At 36.5% G+C, this 24,822-nt stretch overlaps 3 protein-coding genes across 3 annotated transcripts; all 3 read left to right on the top strand.

The window, feature by feature from the left end:
- The first annotated feature begins 472 nt into the window (after positions 1-472).
- Positions 473-7,366, top strand: LOC117668846 (olfactory receptor 2AP1-like). Its single transcript, XM_034422902.2, has 2 exons — positions 473-492; positions 6,400-7,366. Exons 1-2 carry the CDS (start codon positions 473-475, stop codon positions 7,364-7,366), a joined length of 987 nt encoding a protein of 328 aa, XP_034278793.2.
- Positions 7,367-12,449: 5,083 nt separating this feature from the next.
- LOC117668845 (olfactory receptor 6C3-like) lies at positions 12,450-13,418 on the top strand. The gene has a single exon (XM_034422901.1). It carries the CDS (start codon positions 12,450-12,452, stop codon positions 13,416-13,418), a length of 969 nt encoding a protein of 322 aa, XP_034278792.1.
- A 1,945-nt stretch (positions 13,419-15,363) lies between these two features.
- On the top strand, positions 15,364-16,393 carry LOC117668844 (olfactory receptor 8U3-like). Its single transcript, XM_034422900.3, has one exon. The coding sequence runs from the start codon at positions 15,455-15,457 to the stop codon at positions 16,391-16,393; it is 939 nt and encodes a 312-aa protein (XP_034278791.2). The 5' UTR covers positions 15,364-15,454.
- Positions 16,394-24,822: the final 8,429 nt, after the last annotated feature.

The raw sequence follows: 24,822 nt of genomic DNA, 5'->3' as shown, positions 1-24,822 counted from the left end.
TATTAAAATTTCTTTCCCCAAAAAAAGAAGTGAAAAGTCTTTTTCTAAAAACATTTTTATTTACAATAAAAGAGGACTTGAAATTTTGCTATTTATTTACACTATGCCTCCATTTCTAATAATCTTGGCATCCTATATATATATTATAGCAGCCTGAAGAGGACAATACACCCTGCGTGTCTCTGTTTCTCTCTTTCTCCCCAATTTCCTTCCTTCCTTCCTTCCTTCCTTCCTTCCTTCCTTCCTTCCTTCCTTCCTTCCTCCCTCCCTCCCTCCCTCCCTTTCTTTCATTTGTTTTTAACATTAACCAGGACTCTCAATGTATTTTGGATTAGATTGAAAATTGCCACTTTATTTTTTACTCTTCTCAAAGCTTTCTTTACATCTTTGTTTCTAAGGCTATATATAAGAGGGTTAACCAATGGTGGAAGAATTGTGTACAAAAGAGAACAAACTTTGTTCATTGAAGAGGATGGTGGCAAAAGATACACTGTTATTAAAGAGCCATAATAAATGGAAACAACACTGAGGTGGGAAGAACAGGTAGAGAAGGCCTTTTTCCTTCCAATAGTGGATCGAATTCTTAGGATGGCTGCTATAATATATATATAGGATGCCAAGGTTATTAGAAATGGAGGCATAGTGTAAATAAATAGCAAGATTAAATTTAGATGTTCCACCAAATATGTGTCACTGCAAGAAAGTTCTTTAAGTGGCACAGAATCACAAAAGTAATGATCAATTTCATTAGGACCACAGTATTTTAACTGCAGCATTGCAGTCATTATTACAGAAATGCCTATGAAGCCATTTGTCCAAGATACTGCTGCTAACTGGACACATTTCCTGGTATTCATAACTATTGCATAATGCAGTGGTTTACATATGGCTAAGTACCTGTCATAAGACATCACAGATAGCAAATAACATTCTGTCCCCAAACAGTAGCCGAAAAAAAATAATTGCAGAAAGCAGTTGCTGAATGAAATTGCCTTTCCATTCATCAAAAGTGTAGTCAACAGTATGGGACTGAGAGTTGAGCTGTAGCAGATCTCTAGGCATGCCAAGTTACAAAGGAAGAAGTACATGGGTGTATGAAGATGTTGGTCAATTACAACAAGAACAAAAATGAGAAGATTCCCTGTCATTGTGAAAATATATGTAAAGAGGAATGCCAGAAATGGAAGAATCCACAGATGTTCCAAATTTTTGAATCCCAGGAGAATAAATATAGTCACATGAGTTTGGTTCTCTCTTTGTTCCTCATCCATTCTTAACCTTCTTTTCCATGCGTCTATTAAGGTAAAAGACTGATGTGATATTGTAGTAGGAAACAATTACCAATGGGTACAGTACAGTACAGTAAACATGGGTACAGCCTGTGTATGAGATACAATTTTTCATTGTATTTCATACACAGAATATATCTCCAAATTTCATATCATAGTCTGAATAATTAATTTAATTACCTTTGCTCTGAGAAAATAAAGACCATGGTTTAGTAGTTTGATGAGCCATGCTTAGCTGGTAAATCTAAATCACAATATAAACATTGCTGATTTGGGAGCCATGAAATTCCTATTAAAATTATCTCTTTGGGAGATGGTTATGATTATAATCATATTTAAGTACAATCAGAGTTGACATTTTAATCATTTAAAGTTCTATAGTTGATACAATAATTACAATTGTGTTTTAAAATGATTAGGACTATGAGTATTATGTTGATTATGATCTAGTAAGTACAATTCTTTTCTCTCAAACTTTTTTTTTTTTTTACTTTCAGGTTTAGCCTTATTTTTGTTAATAGCTACATTCATGGAAATTTAGCATATACTGAACTGCTAGTTTCCCATTCCTTGCTACCCCTGTTGCAAGATGACCAAACAAATCAATTTTGATAGTATGCAGAATTGTAAAATAGATAGAATAGTCATACAAACTACTTTCCAACAAATCAGATAATCATCTTTGCAAAACAATTAGAATATTGATCGGTATTTATTAATATTTAGGAAAGATGGGCTGACACTTTCATCCCTGCAAGGGAGAAAAATAACAGCAACATCAATTCTGCATCCAGCCAACTTCCATTCTTTTCTTCTTTTGTTATACTATATATATTTTGTTTTACACACACACACACACACACACACACACACACACACACACATATATATATATATATATATATATATATATATATATATATATATATATAGTGCTTGAATACTAGAGTTTTAAGAATATTCAAGAACCAGTAGCAAAAAACAAAAAGGGAAGGGGAAAAGAAAGGCAAAACAAAGATAACCTACAGATATTTAATAATTCAAATTTCAATCAATAGATAGTTCATTATTTATCCTAATATGAATTATTTTGTTAGAAAAGTAGGTTACTTTTGTTATTATGATAATCAATTAAATGTGTTTCAACAATGAACAGCATGCAAATCATATATATTAATGATAAAATGATAGGGGCTTACCTTAGCCCCTATCTAATGTTATTGATTTGCAAGATGTTTTTTCTTTCTTTCTGAATTTATTGAAATAATTAGTACATAAGCATAAATCTTACTTGCAATGTTTCTGAAGCAGAAATTAATACTTTCATTATATGTTAATATATTGTAACTTTAATGATGAAAAATAGATCCAGAACTCTGAATGTTGCAGATCCTTTGTCTTTATTGTGTCTTCATTGAAAGTCCAGCCTTTCCTCCTTTGAATTTAGTATACAAGTTATTAAGTAACTAATGGATGGCATCTCACATTGAACATGGTTTATCTGACAAATTAAGGAGATATCCCTAGATATTTAGAAGCTAAGTTCTACTAAAAATATGTATAATAGGAGATCTCAAGGGAAAATATTGAAGCATCAAAATCTTTTGTTTTTAGTTTTTAAATTCTATAGGTTGAGATGAATGGGAGTGGTTTAAAATTATGACATAAACCTTGAGCTGAAAGTAAACACAACTGAATATCCAAATAAACATACTGAGAAATATCGACAGTTGCTGGAAATTAAAATTTTAAAACTTGATGGGAAAACATTGGCATGAATTAATTAGTCCAGAAAGGAAATTGTTGCTTCCAGTAATGGAATATTGATACATATATTTACCACTTGGAAAATGAAAAACAAAGAAGTCAAACAAAACAAAAGAAGTGGCTCTTATATCTACAAAAAAAGTATTTGGCTACAATGGTATCAATTATGAGATAAGATCAATTATTTAATTTAATTTAATTTAATTTAATTTATCACATTTCTATGCCACTCAACTCCCAAGGGACTTAATATGATCATCTAAAATTTGCTTTAATCACACTTGTGAATAGGAAGAGGTAATTGATTATATTTATGATTAAATTCAATTTGAAATCATGAGAATTTGTAAGAAAGATATGGTGCTTGTGACTGAGGCAAAAGCTGAACATTGAAGAAGTGGGACAGAAAGAGTGTTGATCCTGAAATTTGGTGCTGAAGAAAATTCCTGATAATACCATGGACAGTCAATAAAACAAACCTATGCATCACCAAACCAAATTATCAAACCAAAGTTCTCCTTTGAGGCCCAAATGACCAAGCTACTTTAGATACATTGTGCAAGGCTTAGTTTTCTAGAGAATACATTAATGCTGGTAAAAAGTGGAAGGAAAGACAAGAATATATCAAGGTGAATGTATTGACTCGGTAAAGGGTTGTAAGATTGGAAGGATCAGCTGGGGACAGATAGTCATAGAGAAAATCTACCTATGTGGTCAATAAATCTTAATACCACATTCATGTCAGAAAACTTCCCATTCTGCACAGAGAGAAGCCATCCCTATTTTATCTCTGGACAGTAGTAATATCAAAACAATGATTAAGATATGTGCATTTATGAGATTATTTCCCCAGTGATTGACTTATTTATTATTTCTGCCTCTTCATAAAAAAAAGCATGCTGGGAGGATTCTATTTTCAGATATTCCCTTGAGGGAACTATTCACACTTTATTAATAGCATATTACTATGAAATTATGTACATAAATATACTATTCTTGTGACTAAGTCTATGGTTTTCAAAAGGTGTTCCTAAATGTACAGTACAGATGAACCCTAGGTAAGAGAAGTTGACATTTATTTATTTATTTATTTATTTATTTATTTATTTATTTCCTATCTCACTCACAAGATGACTCTGAACAGTGTACAGACAAACACATAAATGTCTAAAAACCATATAAAATATGACATATCAATAAAAAGAGCTACATGAAAGAACAATAGAATAAGTTAAATTTAAAAGGTAGAAAGAGGACTGTCAATGCTGTCAACTCCATTGAAAGTCCAAGATGGAAGGAGCCCACCTGGAGGGAGGATATTTGACAAGGTGGGGAAAATGGTAGAGGAAGCCCTCTTCCTAGACCACGGCAGTCAATCTGTTGGATGTAAAGTAAAAAATGTGTTCTGTGCTGAATATCAATGTTCTTACACATTTGTGTACAATGGTGTGTGACATAATTTTTTGTCATTAAGAAAGAAATAACTTGCATTGTCTTGAAGAATCTATATTTTCTTCTGCCTGTGAAAAAGAAAACACATACACTTAATAAAGACAAACATTTATTAAGCTGCAGAAAGGTAAGAACTTTTAAATTGTGCAAATGGATTTCTACTCCTCATTATATAACTATTTGTTCCTAATGTGTTTCTGATAGATTAAAAAAATATCTTAAGTAAGTCTGTATTATAAACGTGGAAAGGTAATATTATTATTTGAACATTTTTTTAAGGAAAGATGGAGAAAAATATAAAATTTCATCTACATACAACTTTTCCATTCAGTGAGGAAAGAGATAGATGCTATATATACAGAGAGAGTCTCAAAGTTGTTTAAAAAAAAAAACTGGACTAGGAAAAAGAACAAAACATTTCACTTCTCATTGAAGAAGATTTGACAGTTGTGATGTGGGGAACAGAAGAATAGATAGTCCAGATGCCTTTTGAAAAAAGTACTTTTGAGACAATTATGATCTGGATGACTGAGAATCTCCACAGGCATATAGAGGAAAAGGGAGAGGAGAAGAGGGGGAGAGAGAGAAAGAGGGAGGGAGAGAAAGAGTGAGAGAGAGGCAGAGAGGGAGGGGGGAATAGAGGAATATCTGGTGGTTTGAAATGTGTAATAGCTAGATACATTGAACTAGTCAGAAGATTTATTGTAATCTATCATCTTCTGAATATACAACTCTGAATATACAAGACGCTCTTATCTAATTTGCATTGTAAATAAAAGAATTAAAAATTCTAACATAAAAGATATTTACAGTACATCAGTATGTGTCTTTATGGATGGATAAAATGGTGTTGAAGTTCTTTTCAGAAATCAGTCTTGAATACTAATAAGAAATTAAGATTTTTTTTAAAAAAAGGTGATTAAGTGGCTTTAGAAATCTAAATCTATTATTCATAAATAGATAAAAAGATACTAACATATATTTAAATGCTTATCAAAAATGATTTTTTTTAATGTAAAAACTAGTATCGTCTAGTTATTATGGTGTTAGATTAGGAGCAAGGAACCCAAATTCTTTAAACACACCAATGAGCTGGATAATCTTTTTCCAGTCAGTCTGTCTCAACCCTAAGAAAGCAGTTCCTGAAGCGATAGAGCTGAACCATTCTTTAACAATAAACTGATAATTTACTATCTCAGACAAGATATCTTCTGTTTTTCAGGATGATTTTGAATCTAAATTTGATGACCTGTTCAAGACTGAATTCTTTCATACATTGTGAATATTACAGCATTATAGTAACTCCCACAATAGTTTAACTTTCTGTACAAGAAATCAAATACATAATTAAAGTGTTGGTGGGACACATGGTCATTCCAATGTTAAATGTCCCCTCTCAGCATAAGGATAGGAAAGGTTGTTTGACAGTTTCCCTATTTCCATTCACAGGATTCTGTATCTTGTTCCAATGTATTTAATTTAATGTGAGCCTTGGTAGTACAGTGGTCTAAGGCACCCAGTTATTAAGCTGGTTATTAAGACCAGCTGCCTGCAATTACTGCAGGTTCGAATCTCGCCAAGGCTCAAGGTTGACTCAGCCTTCCATCCTTTCTAAGGTAGGTAAATTGAGGACCCCATTGTGGGGGCAATAAGCTGACTTTGTATAAATATACAAAAGGATGAAGGCTATTGCTGAGCACATTGTAAGCCGCCCTGAGTCTCCGGAGAAGGGCGGCATATAAATCAAATTAAAAAAATAAATTAAATTTTTTTTTAAAAAATGTGTATAAACTTCTGGGAGCTATCTGAAAAAAAGAAAATTTATCTGTGATAACATTCCTAATTCTTTTTTTTAAACAGAATATGAAGTTCTTATTTCCATGATGATCAGAAATCAAACAAAAATTACAGAATTTGTCCTTCTTGGATTTGGGGAATACAATAAAGCACAGACACTTCTTTTCCTGATCTTCCTAATAATTTATGGAGTATCTGTAACTGGAAACACTCTTATTGTGGCACTAGTTATCTTTGATCATCACCTTCACACACCCATGTACTTCTTCCTAGGGAACCTCTCCTTCTTGGAGGTTTTCTACAGCTCCAATATATTTCCAAGATTGCTTTTTGCTCTTCTTACTGGAAACAACATTATTTCATTTAATAGCTGCTTCACACAGTGGTATCTCTTTGGTTCCTTAGAGGCTACAGAATGTTGCTTACTCTGTGCAATGTCGTATGACCGATATCTAGCTATCTGTAAACCACTGCACTATGCAACAATTATGCAAGCCCAAACTTGTATCCAATTAGTTGCTGCATCTTGGATCAATGGTTTTATAACTATTGTGACATTATTTCATCTCATGTTACAACTAACATTTTGTAGCTCAAATGAAATGGATCACTATTTTTGTGACTACTTCTCAGTTCTTAATCTCTCTTGCACTGACACTAGCTTGATAGAAATTATTGGATTTATTGTGGCTATCCTATTCACACTTCCACCTTTTCTCCTAACTCTGATCTCTTACATATATATCATAGCTGCTGTACTGAAAATTCCTTCTACCACTGGAAGGCAGAAGGCTTTTTCTACGTGTTCCTCTCACTTGGTTGTGGTTTCCATTTTTTATGGTTCACTTATGATTGTGTATATGCTACCAAAGAATGATGTCAATAGAGAGATGGAAAAATTCTCGTCTCTGTTATACACAGTTGTGCCCCCTCTCACCAATCCTTTCATATACAGCCTAAGGAACAAGGAAGTCAAAGAGGCACTGAGAAATAACATTAGAAAGCTTGTGCAATGTAGGATAAGGTCCCCAAAACTAATTAATATTATAAAGATATACTAAAAGGGACATACCACATAAGCTTCTTTTTTTTTCAAGCTTCTTGAGCTTGACAGAATAGAATGGAATGGAATGGAATGGAATGGGGTGGGATGGAATGGGATGGGATGGGATGGAATGGGAGGGGAGGGGAGGGGAGGAGAGGAGAGGGGAGGGGAGGGGAGGGGAGAAGGGAAGGGAAGGGAAGGGAAGGGAAGGGAAGGGAAGGGAAGGGAAGAGAAGAGAAGAGAAGAGAAGAGAAGAGAAGAGAAGAGAAGAGAAGAGAAGAGAAGAGAAGAGAAGAGAAGAGAAGAGAAAATACTTTATTTGGCCAACTGTGATTAGAGGCACAAGGAATATGTCTCCAGTGCAAAGCTGTCAATGTACATGCAAAGCAACTGAATACTAATAATCATAATAATGATAGCAATAATAGAGGTAATAGAGAAGATGAGAGGGTTATTAATAATAATACAGCCATACAACATGGAAGAATCTACTTAGACATAAGATTATATGTGTGGATTAGGTGTTCAGCAAAGTGATGGCATGAGGGAAAAAATGTCTCTGTGTCTAGTTGTTTTGGCATGTAAATATGCCAAAGGATGCCCTATAACAGCATCCCAAGGGGAGGAGTATGTCTAGGATGTAAAGGGTCTGTGGTTATTTTCTCAGCCCTCATTCTGATTTATGCAATATGCAGGTCTTCTATGAAAGGCAGATTATTTCTTCTGCAGTCCTAACTATTCGTTGGAGGCTGTAACTGTCCTGTTTAATTGCTGTACCAAACTAGTCAGTTATAGAAGTACAAATGACTGATTCAATAATTCCTGTGTGGAACTGTATTAATAGCTACTGAGACAGTCCAAACTTCTTGTTGATTCAGGAAGAACATTCTTCTTGCATCAACCACAGGAAGAATATGACTAGCTATATATAGAAAAAAACTCTGTCTGGTTTGGGACATCATACTCTTGAAGTGTAAAAGAACTGCATATGGGGTCCTGGATAGCTCTGCACCAGTGGTGGGTTTCAAAATTTTTTACTACCGGTTCTGTGGGTGTGGCTTGGTGAGCGTGACTTGGTGGGCGTGGCAGGGGAAGGATACTGTAAAATCCCCATTCCCACTCCACTCCAGGGGAAGGTTACTACAAAATCCCCATTTCCTCCTGATCAGCTGGGACTTGGGAAGCAGAGAATAGATGGGGATGGGGCCAGTCAGAATTTTTACTACTGGTTCTCTGAACTACTCAAAATTTCCGCTACCGGTTCTCCAGAACTGGTCAGAACCTGCTGAAACCCACCTCTGCTATGCACGGCAATGGGCTTAACAGTATCCATCTCTTTACTGTAATATCTCAGTAGAAATTTAAAATCACAGTTCCCATCTTGGCTAAATATGGTTACCACATTGACACAATGGGAATCTCCCTGTAGTCTAGAAACTAATCAGTTGTAATTTGTCTTTCTTCATGATTATTGTTAAATAATACGCTCCCACAGAGAGGGACTCCTCAGGGTGCCGTCAGCCAGGCAATGTCGGCTGGCGACCCCCAGGGGGAGGGCTTTCTCTGTGGCAGCTCCCGCCCTCTGGAACGATTTGCCCCCAGAGATAAGAAGGATATCAGATCTCTGGGTCTTTCGCTGTGCCCTGAAAACTTTTCTTTTCCATCAAGCACGGCTGGCGTGAACCCCGCCCCCTTTTTTAGTTTTTTAATTGTTTAGCTTTTAATCTGTTAATGAGTTTTAATTCGAATTGTTTTAAATTTGGGCCAAAGTATATAATTCTTTTAATAATTTTAAATTTTGTATTGTTATGTGTTTTAGTTCTGGCTGTGCACCGCCCTGAGTCCACTAGGAGAAGGGCAGTATACAAATTGAATAAAATAAAATAAATAAATAAATAAATAATGTTTCTCCATTCCTGCATAAGTTTAATAATATATTTACATTTGTTTTATCTGTATTCTGCCTAATATACTTTATTTCTGTTTTGCATCACAAATGTATTTGGAGAGCAGTTTTCCTAATTTAAATTATCCTTGATAATTTAATATATATCATTATTATGTTTTGACAGTTTTCAACATAAATCCTTTTTTTATTTAGATAGTTTTGGAGAGCTTCTCAAATTAAGATATACTGTACATATTGTCCTCCCCCCCCCACCACACATACATACACAGCCAAAAGCTTCACATTGTGGGCTTGCATGAGCCAGCCTTTTATCTTTTTTTAGATTGAAAATTCCTGATTCAAAATCAGATTCAAACTATGTAATTCAACATTCAAGGGCAAAACTTTTCTAAAGGTGTTTTATTATTTCAAATTCAATCTGATTTTTTAAAATATCCACAATCCATAATGGGGAAGCATTAGAAAACAGATCATCTTTCTTTCTTTTTGTTACATGAGATTAAAAGAGCAGGTTGAGTGAATTCTTTAGACTTTAGCCTATTAACCTTTAGATATCAACTCTGTCAAGTTCTCAGTTTCATCACGTTTTTGTTGGTCTTGCTACTGCATTCCTACACAGACATGCAAATTTTCACTATCTCTTTCAAGAAGAATGAACAAACAGTACATTAGCTTCCGAACATAAGTCTCCCACCATCACAGGGGGAAGAAAAGCATAATTCATCATGTTTATGTTTAATTTTTGTGAAAATCCTGGAAGGATTTCACAATCCAGTTTAAAATATATTGGTTATTTATAGTACTCTGAAAAGAAACAGATTGTTTGCCTAACAACAGTCTTTATTGTTGGAATAAAACAAAAGACCCATTTCAGGAATTTTAAAAAATGTGAATGACAATTAATTCTTCTTTCCTAAATAGCAGGTCATATGGTGTGATTATCACTTTCCCAAAAAGAAGGAATGCCTTTTTTTATATAGTTCTCTCATAAATGTTAAAAACATTTTAGGGGCAAATTGTTTATTTTTGATCAATTTATATTTCTGCTTTAAACAATGCTGATGCATGCTGTTTTAATTACATCGCTGGGAGTTTTATCTCTCTTAGTTGTCAGGCTAGGAGTTCTGGATATAACTAATTAGCCAATAAAATGAATAGGCTGTAATAGCCATATGTTTTGCAGTTTTAGTTATCATTTATCTCTTTATCATTCACATTTATGAACTGTTGGCTTCATATGCAGCAAAAAGAACTATTTTTCAGATATTCTGGCCAAATATGTCAATTAATTTTTCTAAGGATACAGAGGCCTTAGTAATGCAAAATGCTTGAGGGATTTTCCCATTAGGGCTTTGAGAATGCACAATGATGTAATATTTCACTTTTCATATTTTGTTTCTCATCCAGTTCATACTTTTCTGTTTTCAAAATAGGTATCTGTTGGCTCCATATCTAACTATCTTCTCCTTAATAAAAACCAGCATTCTTGGATAGTAATACTATTCAAGTATCACTACTTTATACTTTTAGGTTAAATTTCATCATATCTAGATAAACAACATTTCTTATTGGTAGTAAATTCTTCTGCATCAAAAAATAAAAACAAAAAGCCCAGAAGAAATTATTTTAAATGAAAACAAAAGGCAGATTGGTTCACATCTTTATATATTAACATCAGGTAGTACATATTTATTCTGAATAAGATAAGAAGGAGTTTTTCACCATGAAATACTTCAACAGAGAATACCAAGCAGCAACAGAATGGTAACTATCATTATATAAACTTTCTTTGTTATTTGGAAATAATTAAAGAACTGATCTTCCAAACATATTCTTAGAATGTTTCTAAATATATAGCTAGCAATGTTTAGTTATTTCAACAACAACCACAAGTATGATGTCATTAGTGTCATTTTAAGATTAGCAGATTAATTTGGCACAATAAATATTTAAATGAAGATAGCTGCATATGTTCTGTAGTGATATGTGGTAATGACCTTGGAAGACAAGGGGAAGATTAAGCAACATTCATACAAAAGATATATCAGTTTGAAAATGCAAAGGGAAACATTCCAGAAGGGGCTTTCCCTCATGTTCCAGAGAGCAAAATGAAAGTAGAGGAGGAATATTTTCAAGCTTGCAACCTTGATCTTAACCTTTCAAGGAAGTCCAGATGAAGCATAACTATGAATACTAGCTGAACCCTTAATATAAGGTGACATTAAAAAGAATTTTGCTTAGGACAATGTTTTGTATGATAGTTGTATAGTCTGCACTCTTCCTCCTATCTCCTTAGGTCATTCCCATATACTATTCCAGGTGTCAAAAAAATCTAAAATAATATTTTTGTTTTAGTTTAAGTAATTATACTTCTGATATATTACTATTAGAATATAATACAGAGAAACCAAAAATCTATTCATCATTATATTCTGGATAATTTATGCACCAGCTTTGCCACTGAATGCCTATTTTATCCTACAGTTAATTATAAATCATTACTATTGGCTATTATTTTGTATACCATGTAGTTTTTAATGCTTTTTTGACAGCCAAAAATAAATATTTTCTTCTGTTTAACATATTTGTGTACGCAGCTGTGAATGTCTGATTGTATGTATAAATATTATTCAACATAAGATAGCTCTATAGGAAGCAGAAATGTTTTAAGGAGCGTATAAACAAGAATTTTCTCAAAAAAGTTTTTATATTGTTATGATAATGTATCATAATGAAATATATGTATGCTTTTTAAAATACAGTACAAAATTAAATATTTATGCACTTAATTGGGTTCAGAACAGTACTAGTTGAAAGGACACTAAACTGTTTTTATTTACATTAGTTTAATTTATAGATTCACATTCTATCCTTCAAAATAATACGACAAAAATAGAATCTTTGATTAGTTCCATGTTTTGCATCATGAATAACTGGTCATGCAAAATGTATAAACAAATGAAATGTAGAGACAAAACATTTTCCAGCTATTTTTGTCAATCCTATTATTATAGATTCTGCATCAAGTATAGAAAAAAAAATTAAAGTGTGTCAGTCAGATGATAGATATGACAACACTTTGACTTGTTGGTCAAAATAAGAACAAACTAAGAAAAAAGATAGCTTGAATATGACTATGACAATATCTTTAGCTTGTGCATTTTCTTTCTTTTCTTTTTTTAAATAGGACATGGATTTCCTAGTTGCCACAATGCTGGGGAATCAGACAAAGATAGATGAATTCATTCTGCTTGGATTTCATGAATTCTCTGAATTTCAAATATTTCTTTTTCTGTGTTTTCTAGTAATTTACATTGTAACCATGATTGGAAACTTTCTCATTGTTATGCTAGTTGTCTTTGATGAGCATCTTAAAGTGCCTATGTATTTCTTCCTAGGAAGCCTTTCTTTTCTTGAAATTTGTTATAGTTCCAATATATTCCCAAGGATGCTTTCAACTCTCCTAACTCGAAATGGAACCATTTCTTTCAACAACTGTTTTATGCAGTGGTATCTGTGTAGTTCTTTGGTAGCTACAGAATGCTGCTTACTGTGTGTGATGTCTTATGACAGATACCTAGCAATCTGTAAACCACTGCATTATTTGACAACCATGAATTCTCAGACTTGTATTCATTTAACAGCTTCATCTTGGATCAATGGATTTGCTGTATTTTCAATATTGCTCATTTTCATGTTACAGCAATTAACATTTTGCAGATCTAATGAAATAAACCATTATTTCTGTGACTATTTTGCCCTTCTAAGCATTTCCTGTAGTGCAACCTGGTTATTGGAAATTATGAGTTATATTGTAGCTGCCATCTTCACACTTCCTCCTTTTCTCTTAACACTCTTATCCTACGTATATATTATAGGTGCTGTCTTAAAAATTCCCTCTGCCACTGGAAGGCAGAAAGCCTTTTCCACCTGCTCTTCACATCTGCTTGTGGTTTCTATTTTCTATGGATCTCTCATGATTGCTTACATGCTGCCAAGAACTGAAAAAGCAGATGTGTCAAAATTTTCTTCTTTTTTATACATAGCTTTGCCTCCATTAGCAAACCCATTTATATATAGTCTAAGAAATAAGGAGGTCAAAGAGGCCCTAAGAAATAATATTGGTAGACTGATACTATACAAGCCAACCTCCATTTAGGATACAGAAATGCTATATCTGGGAAAAGTTTGATAGTATTTCAAGTTTTGTTTTGTTTTTTTTTAAAAAAAACCCATTGTTGATTTATACATTAAAATCACAATATTATGTTTTTGAAACTCCATCAGGCCTGCTTGTATAAGAAGATCTTTACTTAGTACCAAAATATCCAAGTTCTTTATTGAGTACTCATTCATCCCATCTTCATGTAGAAGGATACTCAAAGCAGAGCATCTGAGAATGATCGAACTACATAGGATGGAATGTATATTATACATCCCATTCATTGCATTGCAATATTGCAAGGCAATTTTTGTATTTGTATGTCTTATTCACCTTCTATATATACATGAAGAAAGTTTTTAAAAGTAGGTGGGTAGTTGATGAAACAGCTTCTTAGTGATGCTTCACATGTTTTCGTCCATACATTTATTCAAAAATAAATATTCCTGCATGATGATTGTTATCAGGAAAATAGGAATAAGAAGAATTATGGAACCTGCATAGTACTCATGAATGTACGATGGAATAAATAAATAAATTTTTCAAATAGTGTTTGCTTGTTTGTTGGTTTGTAACACTGACTAATTAAAAGGATCAAGTCATTTAGCCAGTCATTTTGCCAGCCACATGCAGTTATATTAACATCAATTATAGTATTCAGTTTCATTTTTTTAAAAAAAGAATGATTTTCTTTTTTAATTAGTAGTATTGTAGTATTGCACATATCTAAAGAGTATTCCTGTGGAGAAGAATCAATCCTTGAAGCACCCAAAAGAGGAGCAATAAGCATGATTTTTCCCCTTCTCACTGGGATTAACTGTTAAGGCAGAAGGCAAATCAATGAACTGCAGTGTCTCCCATTACCAAAGAAGCCACTGATCTAGAAGGGTATCATAGTTGATAGTTATGAAAGTTGCTAAGAGTTCAAGGTACACAAGGAAAGATGCACTGCCTCTATCTCAGTTCTGCCAATGATTATTTAAGTATAAGCAGTGCTGTCTCTATAGTGAATACTATTGATTATATGGTCCCTGCTAGTTCTGATTTCAACAGATATAGCGCAACTGGATGCTAGACAATGAGTGTACAATTTTTCCTATTCGAATTTGCTTTAATTTTTCCTTCCTAACATTTTTTAAATTGTATGAATGTTTGTATATTTTTGTCCAAAGTAAAAATTGGAAATATAGAAAGCTGATGCTTCTTCGATCACAACGATAATAGCAGATAGATTTTTTTTATTTTTTAAAAAGAAAAATAAATATATCTCTATTTATATAAAAAAGTTATGAAAACAAGATTTATGGCCTAATACTGAATGGGAGAGACACAGAATGTTCCTCAAATACTTGGTTATGAAAGTAGAGGAATTTTTTTTTTTTTTTTGGAAGAACAGCAGTATTAACATGATGAATTGAAGCAATAGGCACCAGATTAACTTTTCTCCTGTGGGATAATTAATGTTCTCTTGAGAGGGATAGAGACAGAGAGAGCAAGAGCAAGTTATGATTCTGTAAACTCCCAATCACCAGAAAGACAAGTGTTCAAAAGGTGTGGACATAAATAAGGAAATGCTGCAACAGTCATTCTGAATCACAAAGATGCCCTTGTTGTTATATCACAGAGGTAAGCCTCTTTGTATTTCATAAGTTTTTTTCTGACAATATTCAGAAAAGAATGTAATCATTTTTTTAAAAAAAATGGATTTCTTGATTTAAAAGTTCATGCGGTGTTGAGGACAATGGTTTGCCTTTTATTCATACAGTATATTTACAACTCTAGTCAATCAAAATAAAAGAGTGTTTGCACTGCAAAAAGCAATATTCACTTGCCCTTTAACATAAAATCATTATTGCAGAAGTGATAATGAAGGGAAAAAAAGAATTGATTACTAGTCCCCTTTTCAGATGGAATGTATTGGTTATTGTTTTATCCTATATCTCTCTTTTTCCCCAGGATGCAATAGAAGATCTATTTATTCAAAATACATGCATTTTAAAAAAATTATGTAATAAATGGCTTGAAGAAGTTAGATGAATATAACAGAATTTATAATTTTGGGGTTTGGAAACTTTGGACAATGGCAGTCTCTTCTCTTCTTTACTTTCCTAGTGTTTTATATTGTAGCCATGGCTGGGAATAGTCTCATTGTAATTTTAGTTGCTGTTGATCAACATCTTCATACACCCATGTACTTCTTTCTGGGAAATTTGTCATGCCTGGAAATTTGCTATATTTCAAATATTTTACCCAAGATGATGGTCGGCTTATTGACTGATGAAAATACCATTCCATTCAATAGTTGTTTTTTGCAATTTTTTTGTTTTGGCTTGCTAGTGGCTACTGAATGTTATCTCCTGTCTGTAATGTCATATGATCGATATTTAGCAATATGCAAACCATTGTATTATGTAACAAGTATGAATGTTCGAATTTGTATCCAGCTAGCAGCATTTTCATGGATAAATGGCCTTATAGCTGCTTTGATCCTTTTAAGTTTAATGCTACAACTTACATTCTGTGGTCAAAATGAAATTGATCATTACTTTTGTGACACTCTTCCATTAATAAAACTTTCCTGTAGTGATACCAATTTAGTAGAACTTACTAGTTTTATCTTTACCTTTGTATTTACTCTACCTCCTTTTGTCCTTACTGTGACTTCCTATATACAGATCATAATTACTATCTTGAGAATCCCTTCCACTATTGGGAGGAAAAAAGCCTTTTCCACTTGTTCATCTCACCTGACAGTGGTTTCTATGTTTTATGGAGCCATTATGATTGTATACTTGTTACCAAAATCTGAAGCACTTAGTGAGGTTAGCAAAATATTTTCTTTGTTATATACAGTCCTTCCCCCTGTTGCAAATCCTCTCATTTACAGCTTGAGAAATAAGGAGGTGAAGGATGCCATGAAGAAGATATCAAGAAAGTTTATATCTTTTAGGTTTTACAGAGGAGAATTATGATGATTAAAAGCAAGAACATTGCTATGAATCTTACTTTAAATCTTTGAACTTTCTGCCTTCTTCATATGAGAATTCATTAAATATTTGTTCAAATATGTCCAAGCTGCTAGTTAATATTTCAGTTAGGTCCCTTGTGGTTTAGTTCAGTAATTTGTTGACAGATCATACTGACTGTTTTCCACCTCTTGAGTCAAGTATTGAAAATTTTTGTATGTATAGCCTTTGATCTCTCCCTATACACTTCACTTTTTATTTTCAACAATCATTATATTGTTTGGTTCTTTGTGAGAGATATCAGTTTCACCTGATAGTACTTTAACATTTTCCTTAAAATATTTATTTTGTAGGAGTTTTATTCAGCCATAAAATCAGCTGCCAAATGTTTATATTATTGTTGTACCTATACTAGGAAATCTTTGTAATTATTGTAGTTTACGGTTATTTTATAGTATTTAGAATTAGTATTTAGAATTATAGTATTTAGTATTTTGACTGACAATACTTCTTATATTGTTTCACAAATACAAACAATGTCAATAATAAAACGGTCCCACACAAAAAATAAAATTAAGCTGAATATTGCCTGGTGAACTCTTGTTTTTATCTCTCTCTTCACATAAATGGATCAAACAGGAAATATCCCACATTGGTGCAGCCATCAATATCATCAGCTTCAAGAAAGTGAACAGAGGAGATCTGACTAATTGATAGATTTATTAGTTTTTTATGCATAATTAGTAAGCTATGTGCATGTCTTCTAGATTATAAATTGCAGGATTGGATAAAGAAGGAATCTATTCTATCAGGTAATGAACAAGCAAGTTTTCATTCTAATTTGAGAATGAAATTAGAATGAAGCCTCAAGAAGCCTTCTCTGGACCCGGTTGTTTTATCAAAGTATCGTCCAGTCTCCAACCTTCGCTTTGTGGCAAAGGTTGTGGAGAGTGTGGTGGCGCAACAGCTTCCCCAGTACCTGGATGAAGTGGACTATCTAGATCTGTTCCAGTCGGGCTTCAGGCCTGGGTATAGCATGGAAACGGCATTGGTCGCATTGGTTGATGATCTCTGGAGGGCTCGGGACAGGGGTTGTTCCTCTGTCCTGGTCCTATTAGATCTCTCAGGCTTGGTATCATGTTGCATCAGTTGGAGGGGTTAGGGGTGGGGGGCACTGTGTTATGGTAGTTCTCCTTCCTTTCTGACCGTACGCAGTCTGTGTTGACAGGGGGGCAGAGGTCGACCCCGAGGTGCCTAGTTTGTGGGGTGCCACAGGGGTCGGTCCTCTCGCCTCTCCTGTTCAACATTTATGTGAAGCCGTTGGGTGAGATCATCCGTGGCTTCGGAGTGGATTTCCATCAGTACACTGATGACACTCAGCTGTACATTTCCACCCCGGGCCACCCCAATGATGCCCTTGAAGTGATGACCCAGTGCCTGGAGGCCATACAGATCTGGATGGGGAGGAACAAGCTAGGCTCAACCCCTCCAAGACTGAGTGGCTGTGGTTTCTGCATCCCTTCATAGTCAGTTGGTTCCATCACTGACTATAGGGGATGAGACTTTGGCCCCCTCAGAGAGGGTTTGCAACTTGGGTCTCCTCCTGGACTCTCAGTTGTCTTTAGAAGACCATCTGACCCAACATTGTATAAAGGGGAGAAAACCTTGACGTATGAAGTTTTTTTGGATGTTCAGGGTAATCCGAAGTCATGAGCATTATTAACTCTTCAAGAATATAAAATAGACTGGTGGTCTTATTCTCAAGTGCACTCCAGGTATAAAAAAGATTTATATAGTAAAGGAATCTACCGTAAAAGACAAGAATTGGATAAGATCTTATTAGAAGGAGGGAAAGGGATACTATCTAAATGTTATGCATATTTATTGTCTCTGCAGATAGGACAGGATGTAATGAAGGATTGTATGATAGCATGGGGGCGAAATTTTGGATATCCCCTTGACTTCCAGCAACGGGAACAGATTTGGTTGAAAAATATGGAATTAACCATGGCTGCTTCATACAAAGAAATATATAAAATGGTCTACTGGTGGCATCTCTCCCCTGTGAGACTAGCTAAAATGTTTCCCAGGACATCTGCCTGCTGTTAGAAGTGCGTTTACAGTACTGGAACTTATTTTCACTAATGGTGGACCTGCCTGCAGGCGGTTAAATATTGGAAAAAAATACGGCAATGGATTTTGGAAATTACACAGATTAATTTGGAATTAAGGCCCGCGATTTTCCTATTGGGGGCAAAACTTTTGAATGTTAAATCAGATATATGGTTCTTGTTGATTCACATTATTACTACAGCAAGATTAGCATATGCGCAGGAGTGGAAAAATCAATACTTACCGATGGATTTGAAAATAATATATAAAATTAATGAGTGTGCGGAATCAGATAGATTAACTAGATTGATCAATGGTAAAAAAGATTCAGAATTTTATAACAGTTGGAAATTATGATACGATTGGGTCCAGAAAAGGTGGGATAGAATAGATATATGATGATGTATATATATGATGGCAAATATGTATGTATAAAGGAATGATTTTATATTTATGGACAACGTAATCACATTATACCATGGTGGCAGGATTGTATATTTTATTTGTGTATTGGTGTATAGAATATATTAATAAAAATTATATATATATAAAAAGAAGACCATCTGACGGCTGTGGCCAAGGGGGCTTTCTATCAGGTTCGCCTGATCCACCAGTTGTGCCCTTTCTGGACCGGGACGCCTTGTGCACAGTCACTCACGCCCTCATCACTTCCCATCTGGACTACTGTAACACTCTCTACATGGGGCTCCCCTTGAAGAGCACCTGGAGGCTCCAGCTGGTCCAGAATGCAGCCGTGCGGATGATTATGGGGGCAACTCGGTGCTCCCATGTAACACCACTCCTGCGGGAGCTGCACTGGCTCCCAGTGGTCTTCCGGGAGCGATTCAAGGTGTTGGTCACTACCTTTAAAGCGCTCCATGACATAGGACCTGGATATTTACGAGACCGCCTTCTGCCTCCAATAGTCTCCCACCGACCAGTACACTCCCACAGAGAGGTTCTCCTCAGGGTGCCGTTGGTTAGACAGTGTTGACTGGTGACCTTCAGGGGAAGACCCTTCTCTGTGGGAGCACCTGCCCTCTGGAACAAGCTGCCCCCGGAGATTTGTTGGATTTCCGACCTCTGTACCTCTGTACCTTCCGCCGTGCCCTTAAAATGCTATTATTCCATCAAGCAGGGCTGGTCTTGTTTTTAACTCTTATATTGTTGCTTTTTATCTTGGCGGTACACTGCCCTGAGTCCCTTCGGGAGAAGGGCTGTATAAAAATTTGATAAATAAATAAAATAAATAAAAAATTTCCTACCTATGTTCATGTGTTGGTTTTATACCATTAAATTGAAAGATATACTCATAAATAGCAATAGCTAATAGGAGTGGTATAGCAATAGCACTTACGTGTACTACTTCACAGTGTTTTACAGCCCTCTCTAAGTGGTTTACAGCATCAACATATTGCCCCAATCTGGGTACTCATTTTACCGACCTCGGAAGATGGAAGGCTGAATCAACCTTGAGCCTGGTGAGATTCAAACTGATAAATTGCAGTCAGCTGGAAGTCAGCAGAAGTAGCCTGCAGTACTGCATTCTAACCACTGCACCACCATGGCTCATCATAAAGCAAAGTATGTTATTATTTTTGTCCTTGGTACATTCATAGACATGTGGTGAGATTAAAATTTAATCAGTGATTAAAATTGAAAAACACTAGCATAGACATTCATTTTTTCTTCATTTAATGTTTGTATTGAAAGTAATATGAGAAGTAACCTGCCGGTGCTAATCTGTCAGAAAAGAAATGGACAAAATTGTACTTTGGGCTTCATGTTATTTATCTTTTACCTAAATTCCCTAACAAGTCACCTCACTGATTTAATTTGTATCCACTTCAGTATACCAGTTCTCTTATGTGCTGAGGACATTACTATTATCTGATAAATTTCAGTTGGACTTAGTCAATCACTTTGTTAACAACTGCAAAGAATAAGGTTTGGTGATTAACTACCAAAAAACTACAATAGTGGTCTTTGCTTAAAAAAGATTTTAAAAATGTGGATGGTTACAGAGAATAAAATTGATCATGTTAAGTGTTTTAAATATTTGTGGGTGGTTCCACATGCTGTTGGATCTTGGAAGCTTCACAATTATATAAACCTAAGCATTAAGGAACTCAATAATGATACTAGATAGATAGAGCCCACTGTTCAAGTCTGTTGAGATCCTTGAACATATATTCTGGAGTATTGACTATTTCCTATGAATTCGGTGTCATCTGCAAATTTGATTAGTCCCCCTTCTATCCCCTCATCTAAATCAGAAGATATGATGAAGTACTGGGCCTAAGACAGAGCCTTGGATGCAATTCCATTAAGGATTACATGTTGAATGTGGTTACTACTCTGTCTGGTGGTAATGCTGCCTAATTTATATTTTTCTATATTATAGAAGTAGTGGGTTGTAGTCTACATTATCAAATTCCTTGCTGACTTTCAAGTAAATTATGTCCAAAGCATTTTGCTGGTCCACTAATTTAGACACATTGTCAAAGAATATAATAATGTGGTTACTGAAGAGTGAAAAAAGGTAGAATTCTGTACCTTACACAGTGGTGGGATTCAGCCGGTTTGCACCGGTTCACCAGAACCGGTAGCTAACCACACCTGGTCACACCCCTTGCCCCTCCCAGCCAGTTGTCTCAGATGAGGCTGATATGTAATGCCTTTTCTCTTGCTGCATGGCCCTCCCGATCAGCAGAGGCTCCCTAAATGAGAAACTGGGGTCAGTCCTAGCTTTGCTATCCATCGCAGCTAGGAATCTCAAATAAAGACAAGAATAAATGCTTGTGTTGCAGCCAATCTGGGTGCTAGCTAGGCAGGCGGCCTGCAAACTCCATGGTCTTCTGAGGAGCCCAGCCAAAATTTCACTCGCTGAGGCACCAGGACTCCTGATGACAGGATGGGGTCCTTTGGGCACTTAATTTGGCTACCTATTAGTTCCAGCCCCACCCTCCGCCTCAGCAAGTAGTGTGCAAAAGTTTGGCCGGGCTCCTCGAGAGGCAGAGTTTGCAGGAGGCTGATCAAGGGGCTGCTTGTAGCACAAATGTTCATTCTTGGCTTTGAGATTCCTAGATGCAATGGGCAGCAAAGCTAGGTTCATCCCTCTGAACCAGCAGCTGGAAAAGGGGGCAGAAGGAATCAGTCCCATTGCCAAGGTATGCATGGGTTGGAGTGGGGAAGAAATTCAAACTTCAGCCTCCTGGTGCAGTGTGGGGCTTTGGGCAAAGGCTGGAGAGAAGGGCCTCTGGCTCGCTCACACTCTCTCCCTCCCCAGTCTAGGTTGACGCAGGTAGAAGCTCACATTGCCCTTTCCAAGCCTGCTGTCGGTGGAGCTGGGTGCTGGTGAGGGCTGGCTTTTTGCCTGGCCTTGTTTGGCTGTTGGGGGGGAAATGGATGGGGGCCTGAAGAGGAAGCCATGCCCCCCCCGACAGCTGGACGAAGCTAGGCAAAAAGCCAGCTCTCACCAGCACCCAGCTTCTCCGACAGCGGGCTTGCAAAAGGCAACCTGGCTCCGCCTGCAATCAAGCTAGAGTGGGGAGGGGGAACATGAGCGAGCACTGAGGAGGCCGCAAGAGGAGGGAAGCCAGGCAAAGGGTGAGCGAGGGCATCCACAGGATTCTGGAGCACCTGAACTTTCCCTCAGCCCCCCTTCTTTCGGAGGGCTCCGATCGGCTCCCCCACCTCTCCTCTCCCCCCATTAGCCAGCCTGCCAGCCGGAGGTGAATTGGTGGGCTTTATTGCATTCCAGGCATTTCCCTCCTGAACGGCACGCCACCTTTGCAATGGGGGGAGGTGTTTGGAGAAGGCAGTGGGGGAATTTTCTAAGCCTAAGCAGAGAGGGAAGGAAGGTGGGAGAGAGATATCTAATGTGTGTGTGAGGGAGAGGGAGAGAGATGTGGCTTCTTGAGATGAGGATTTGGAGACGTGTCAAGAGAAATGCTAAAAGAGAGAGGATCCCAATGACTGTCTTAGCCAGTGGTGGGTTCTAACGGTATTGTCACTGGTTCACTTTGTGCATGTGCTTTGCACACAATCTCCCCAAAGTGGGGAGAACTGGGAGCAACCCACCACTGGTCTTAGCTATTTAGTTTAGGAATAACAGAATAACAGAGCTTAAAGGGACTTTGGAGGTCTTCTAGTCCAGGGACCCCCAAACTTGGCAGCTTTAAGACTTGTGGACTTAACTCCCAGAATTCTTCAGCCAGCATAGCTTAAAGTCTTAAAGCTACCAAGTTTGAAGACCTCTGTTCTAGTCCAACCCCCTGTTCATGCAGGAAAACTGAGGATGCCAAATCTGAGCAGAGGGCCTAGGAAAGGTGTCAGAATAATACTTAGAAGGGACCCTGGAGGGGACCCTATAACATTTCAGAGAAATGGCTGTCCAGTCTCTTCTTGAACACCTCAAGTGTTGGAGCACCCAGAACTTCTGAAGACAAGCAGTTCCATTGCTTAATTGTTCTCACTGTCAGGAAGTTTCTCCTTAGTTTTAGGTTGCTTCTCTCTTTGTTCAGTTTCCATCCATTGCTTCTTATTTTTCCTTCTGCTGTTTTGGAAAATACATTGCCCCCACTTCTTTCTGGCAGCCCCTTAAAAGCCTGTTGCCTATCACACTCTTGGGCAAAGCATGTGAGCCATTTCCTCCTTTCAGTGGTCCATGAAAGGACATCTATAGTATGTAGATGCAGATAATAAAGTCGAAAAAAGTGAACAACATTTTACAGCACTATAGATACGTTGAGGCTGGGGGTGACAAGAAGTGGCTGGGAGGGGAGGGGCTGGGCAAAGCACCCCTTGACATGAGTGATGTCGAGTTGGCCATGCCCACCCGGTCACATGACCACCCACCCACACCCACCCAATCACATGATCACCAGCCACACCCACCAAGCCACGCGCACAAAACTGGTTGTTAAAAAAACTGAATCCCACCACTGACCTTACATATAGCTCTTGAAATGAAAATAGATGTATAACTAATAAATAAACCTTCCAAGTAATATTTTCTAGTATGTTTGAAATACAGACATATGAAATAACAACTTGTTAGTCTGATCACATTCAAATACTTAACCCTAACTAAGGATTAAGATTCTGTTTCACAGAAAAATATGAATGAATAATTAAATTGCAAAAAATAAACTTCTGGTGATAGTAATAAAAATAATAATTTAAGAAATTACTTCTTCCATATATACATACATACATGTCTACATGCATGCATGAATAAATACACACACACACACACACACTGTATGTACATATAAAGAAAAAAACAAGAAAGAATGTTTCAATACAGTAATATGACAAATCTCCCTAACCTATGACCTATTAAAAAGGCCATATTTTTGAAGATTTTCTAAAAAGCAGCAGGGTTGGGGTAAAATGGACCTCAGGGAAATGGTATTCCAGAGGATGAGAACAGTATAGAGAGCCTGCAGTGTTCCAAGATATCACTTATTATCTCTTGCTGCAAATGTTTAGTTGAAATCTATATCGTATCTTTGATATCCAATGCTACCTTATAGTATGCACTAAAATAATCTAGATCTTGGTCTCAGAAACCCCCTTTTTTCTCTCTCTATCTTCTTTTCCCTGCATCAGTTCTGCACTATGCACTTTTCCCTGCATCAGTTCTGCGCTGATTCACTGAGATATGAAGATCTGTCAAAGTGGGGTAGCCAATGGCTGAACTCTTTTTACAGCAATGGAACCAATTGGCTAGCCCTCCCAGTTGCATCTCCAGTTTCATTCATATTCAGACAGCAGTGTTGGGCATACACAAGTCTGAGAGTGAGATGGTAATACCTAAATTTGGTAAATAAATAAAATAATATTTTTATATCCAATATGGAACCTTCTTTTTATTTGTTAATCTTCTCTTTAAGGCCAAAAACTCTAGAGCAGTGGTTCTCAACCTGGGGGTCGTGACCCCTTTGGGGGTCGAACGGCCATTTCACAGGGGTCACCAAAGCCCTCTCTTGCCCCCGCCACACCTTCACTCACCCTCACTCTCTGCTCTGTTGGATCGCCGGCCGTTCGCTTACCCTGCCCACTCCCAATCTATTGCTGTCTCCTGAGTCCCAGCTGATGGCTAGAGAAAAAAAAAACTGTTTAAATTCTTGCCGCGGGGCTTCAAAGGGCTGCCCTACAGCCAGTGTTGGGATTCTGCTGGTTCTAGGGGGTTCGGCCGAGCCATTTGTTAAATTGCTGGCTGACCCCACCCCTTGCCCCACCCCTCCACACCACTATTTATTGCCAATAAATAGTGGTGGGCGAGGGGCAGGCGAGCCAGCAATTTAACAAATGGT

This window comes from Pantherophis guttatus, chromosome 4, assembly GCF_059756535.1.
Source record: "Pantherophis guttatus breed Tessera chromosome 4, ASM5975653v1, whole genome shotgun sequence".
Taxonomy (NCBI): Eukaryota; Metazoa; Chordata; class Lepidosauria; order Squamata; family Colubridae; genus Pantherophis; species Pantherophis guttatus.
This window is presented reverse-complemented; position numbering and strand designations above follow the sequence as displayed.

Bases quoted from the DNA above. Each gene is read 5' to 3' on its own strand.
- LOC117668846 (XM_034422902.2), top strand. From the start codon at position 473: ATGGTGGCAAAAGATACACT. The intron at 493-6,399 runs GTTATTAAAGAG...CATGATGATCAG, and splicing joins ATGGTGGCAAAAGATACACT to AAATCAAACAAAAATTACAG.
- LOC117668845 (XM_034422901.1), top strand. From the start codon at position 12,450: ATGGATTTCCTAGTTGCCACAATGCTGGGGAATCAGACAAAGATAGAT.
- LOC117668844 (XM_034422900.3), top strand. From the start codon at position 15,455: ATGAATATAACAGAATTTATAATTTTGGGGTTTGGAAACTTTGGACAA.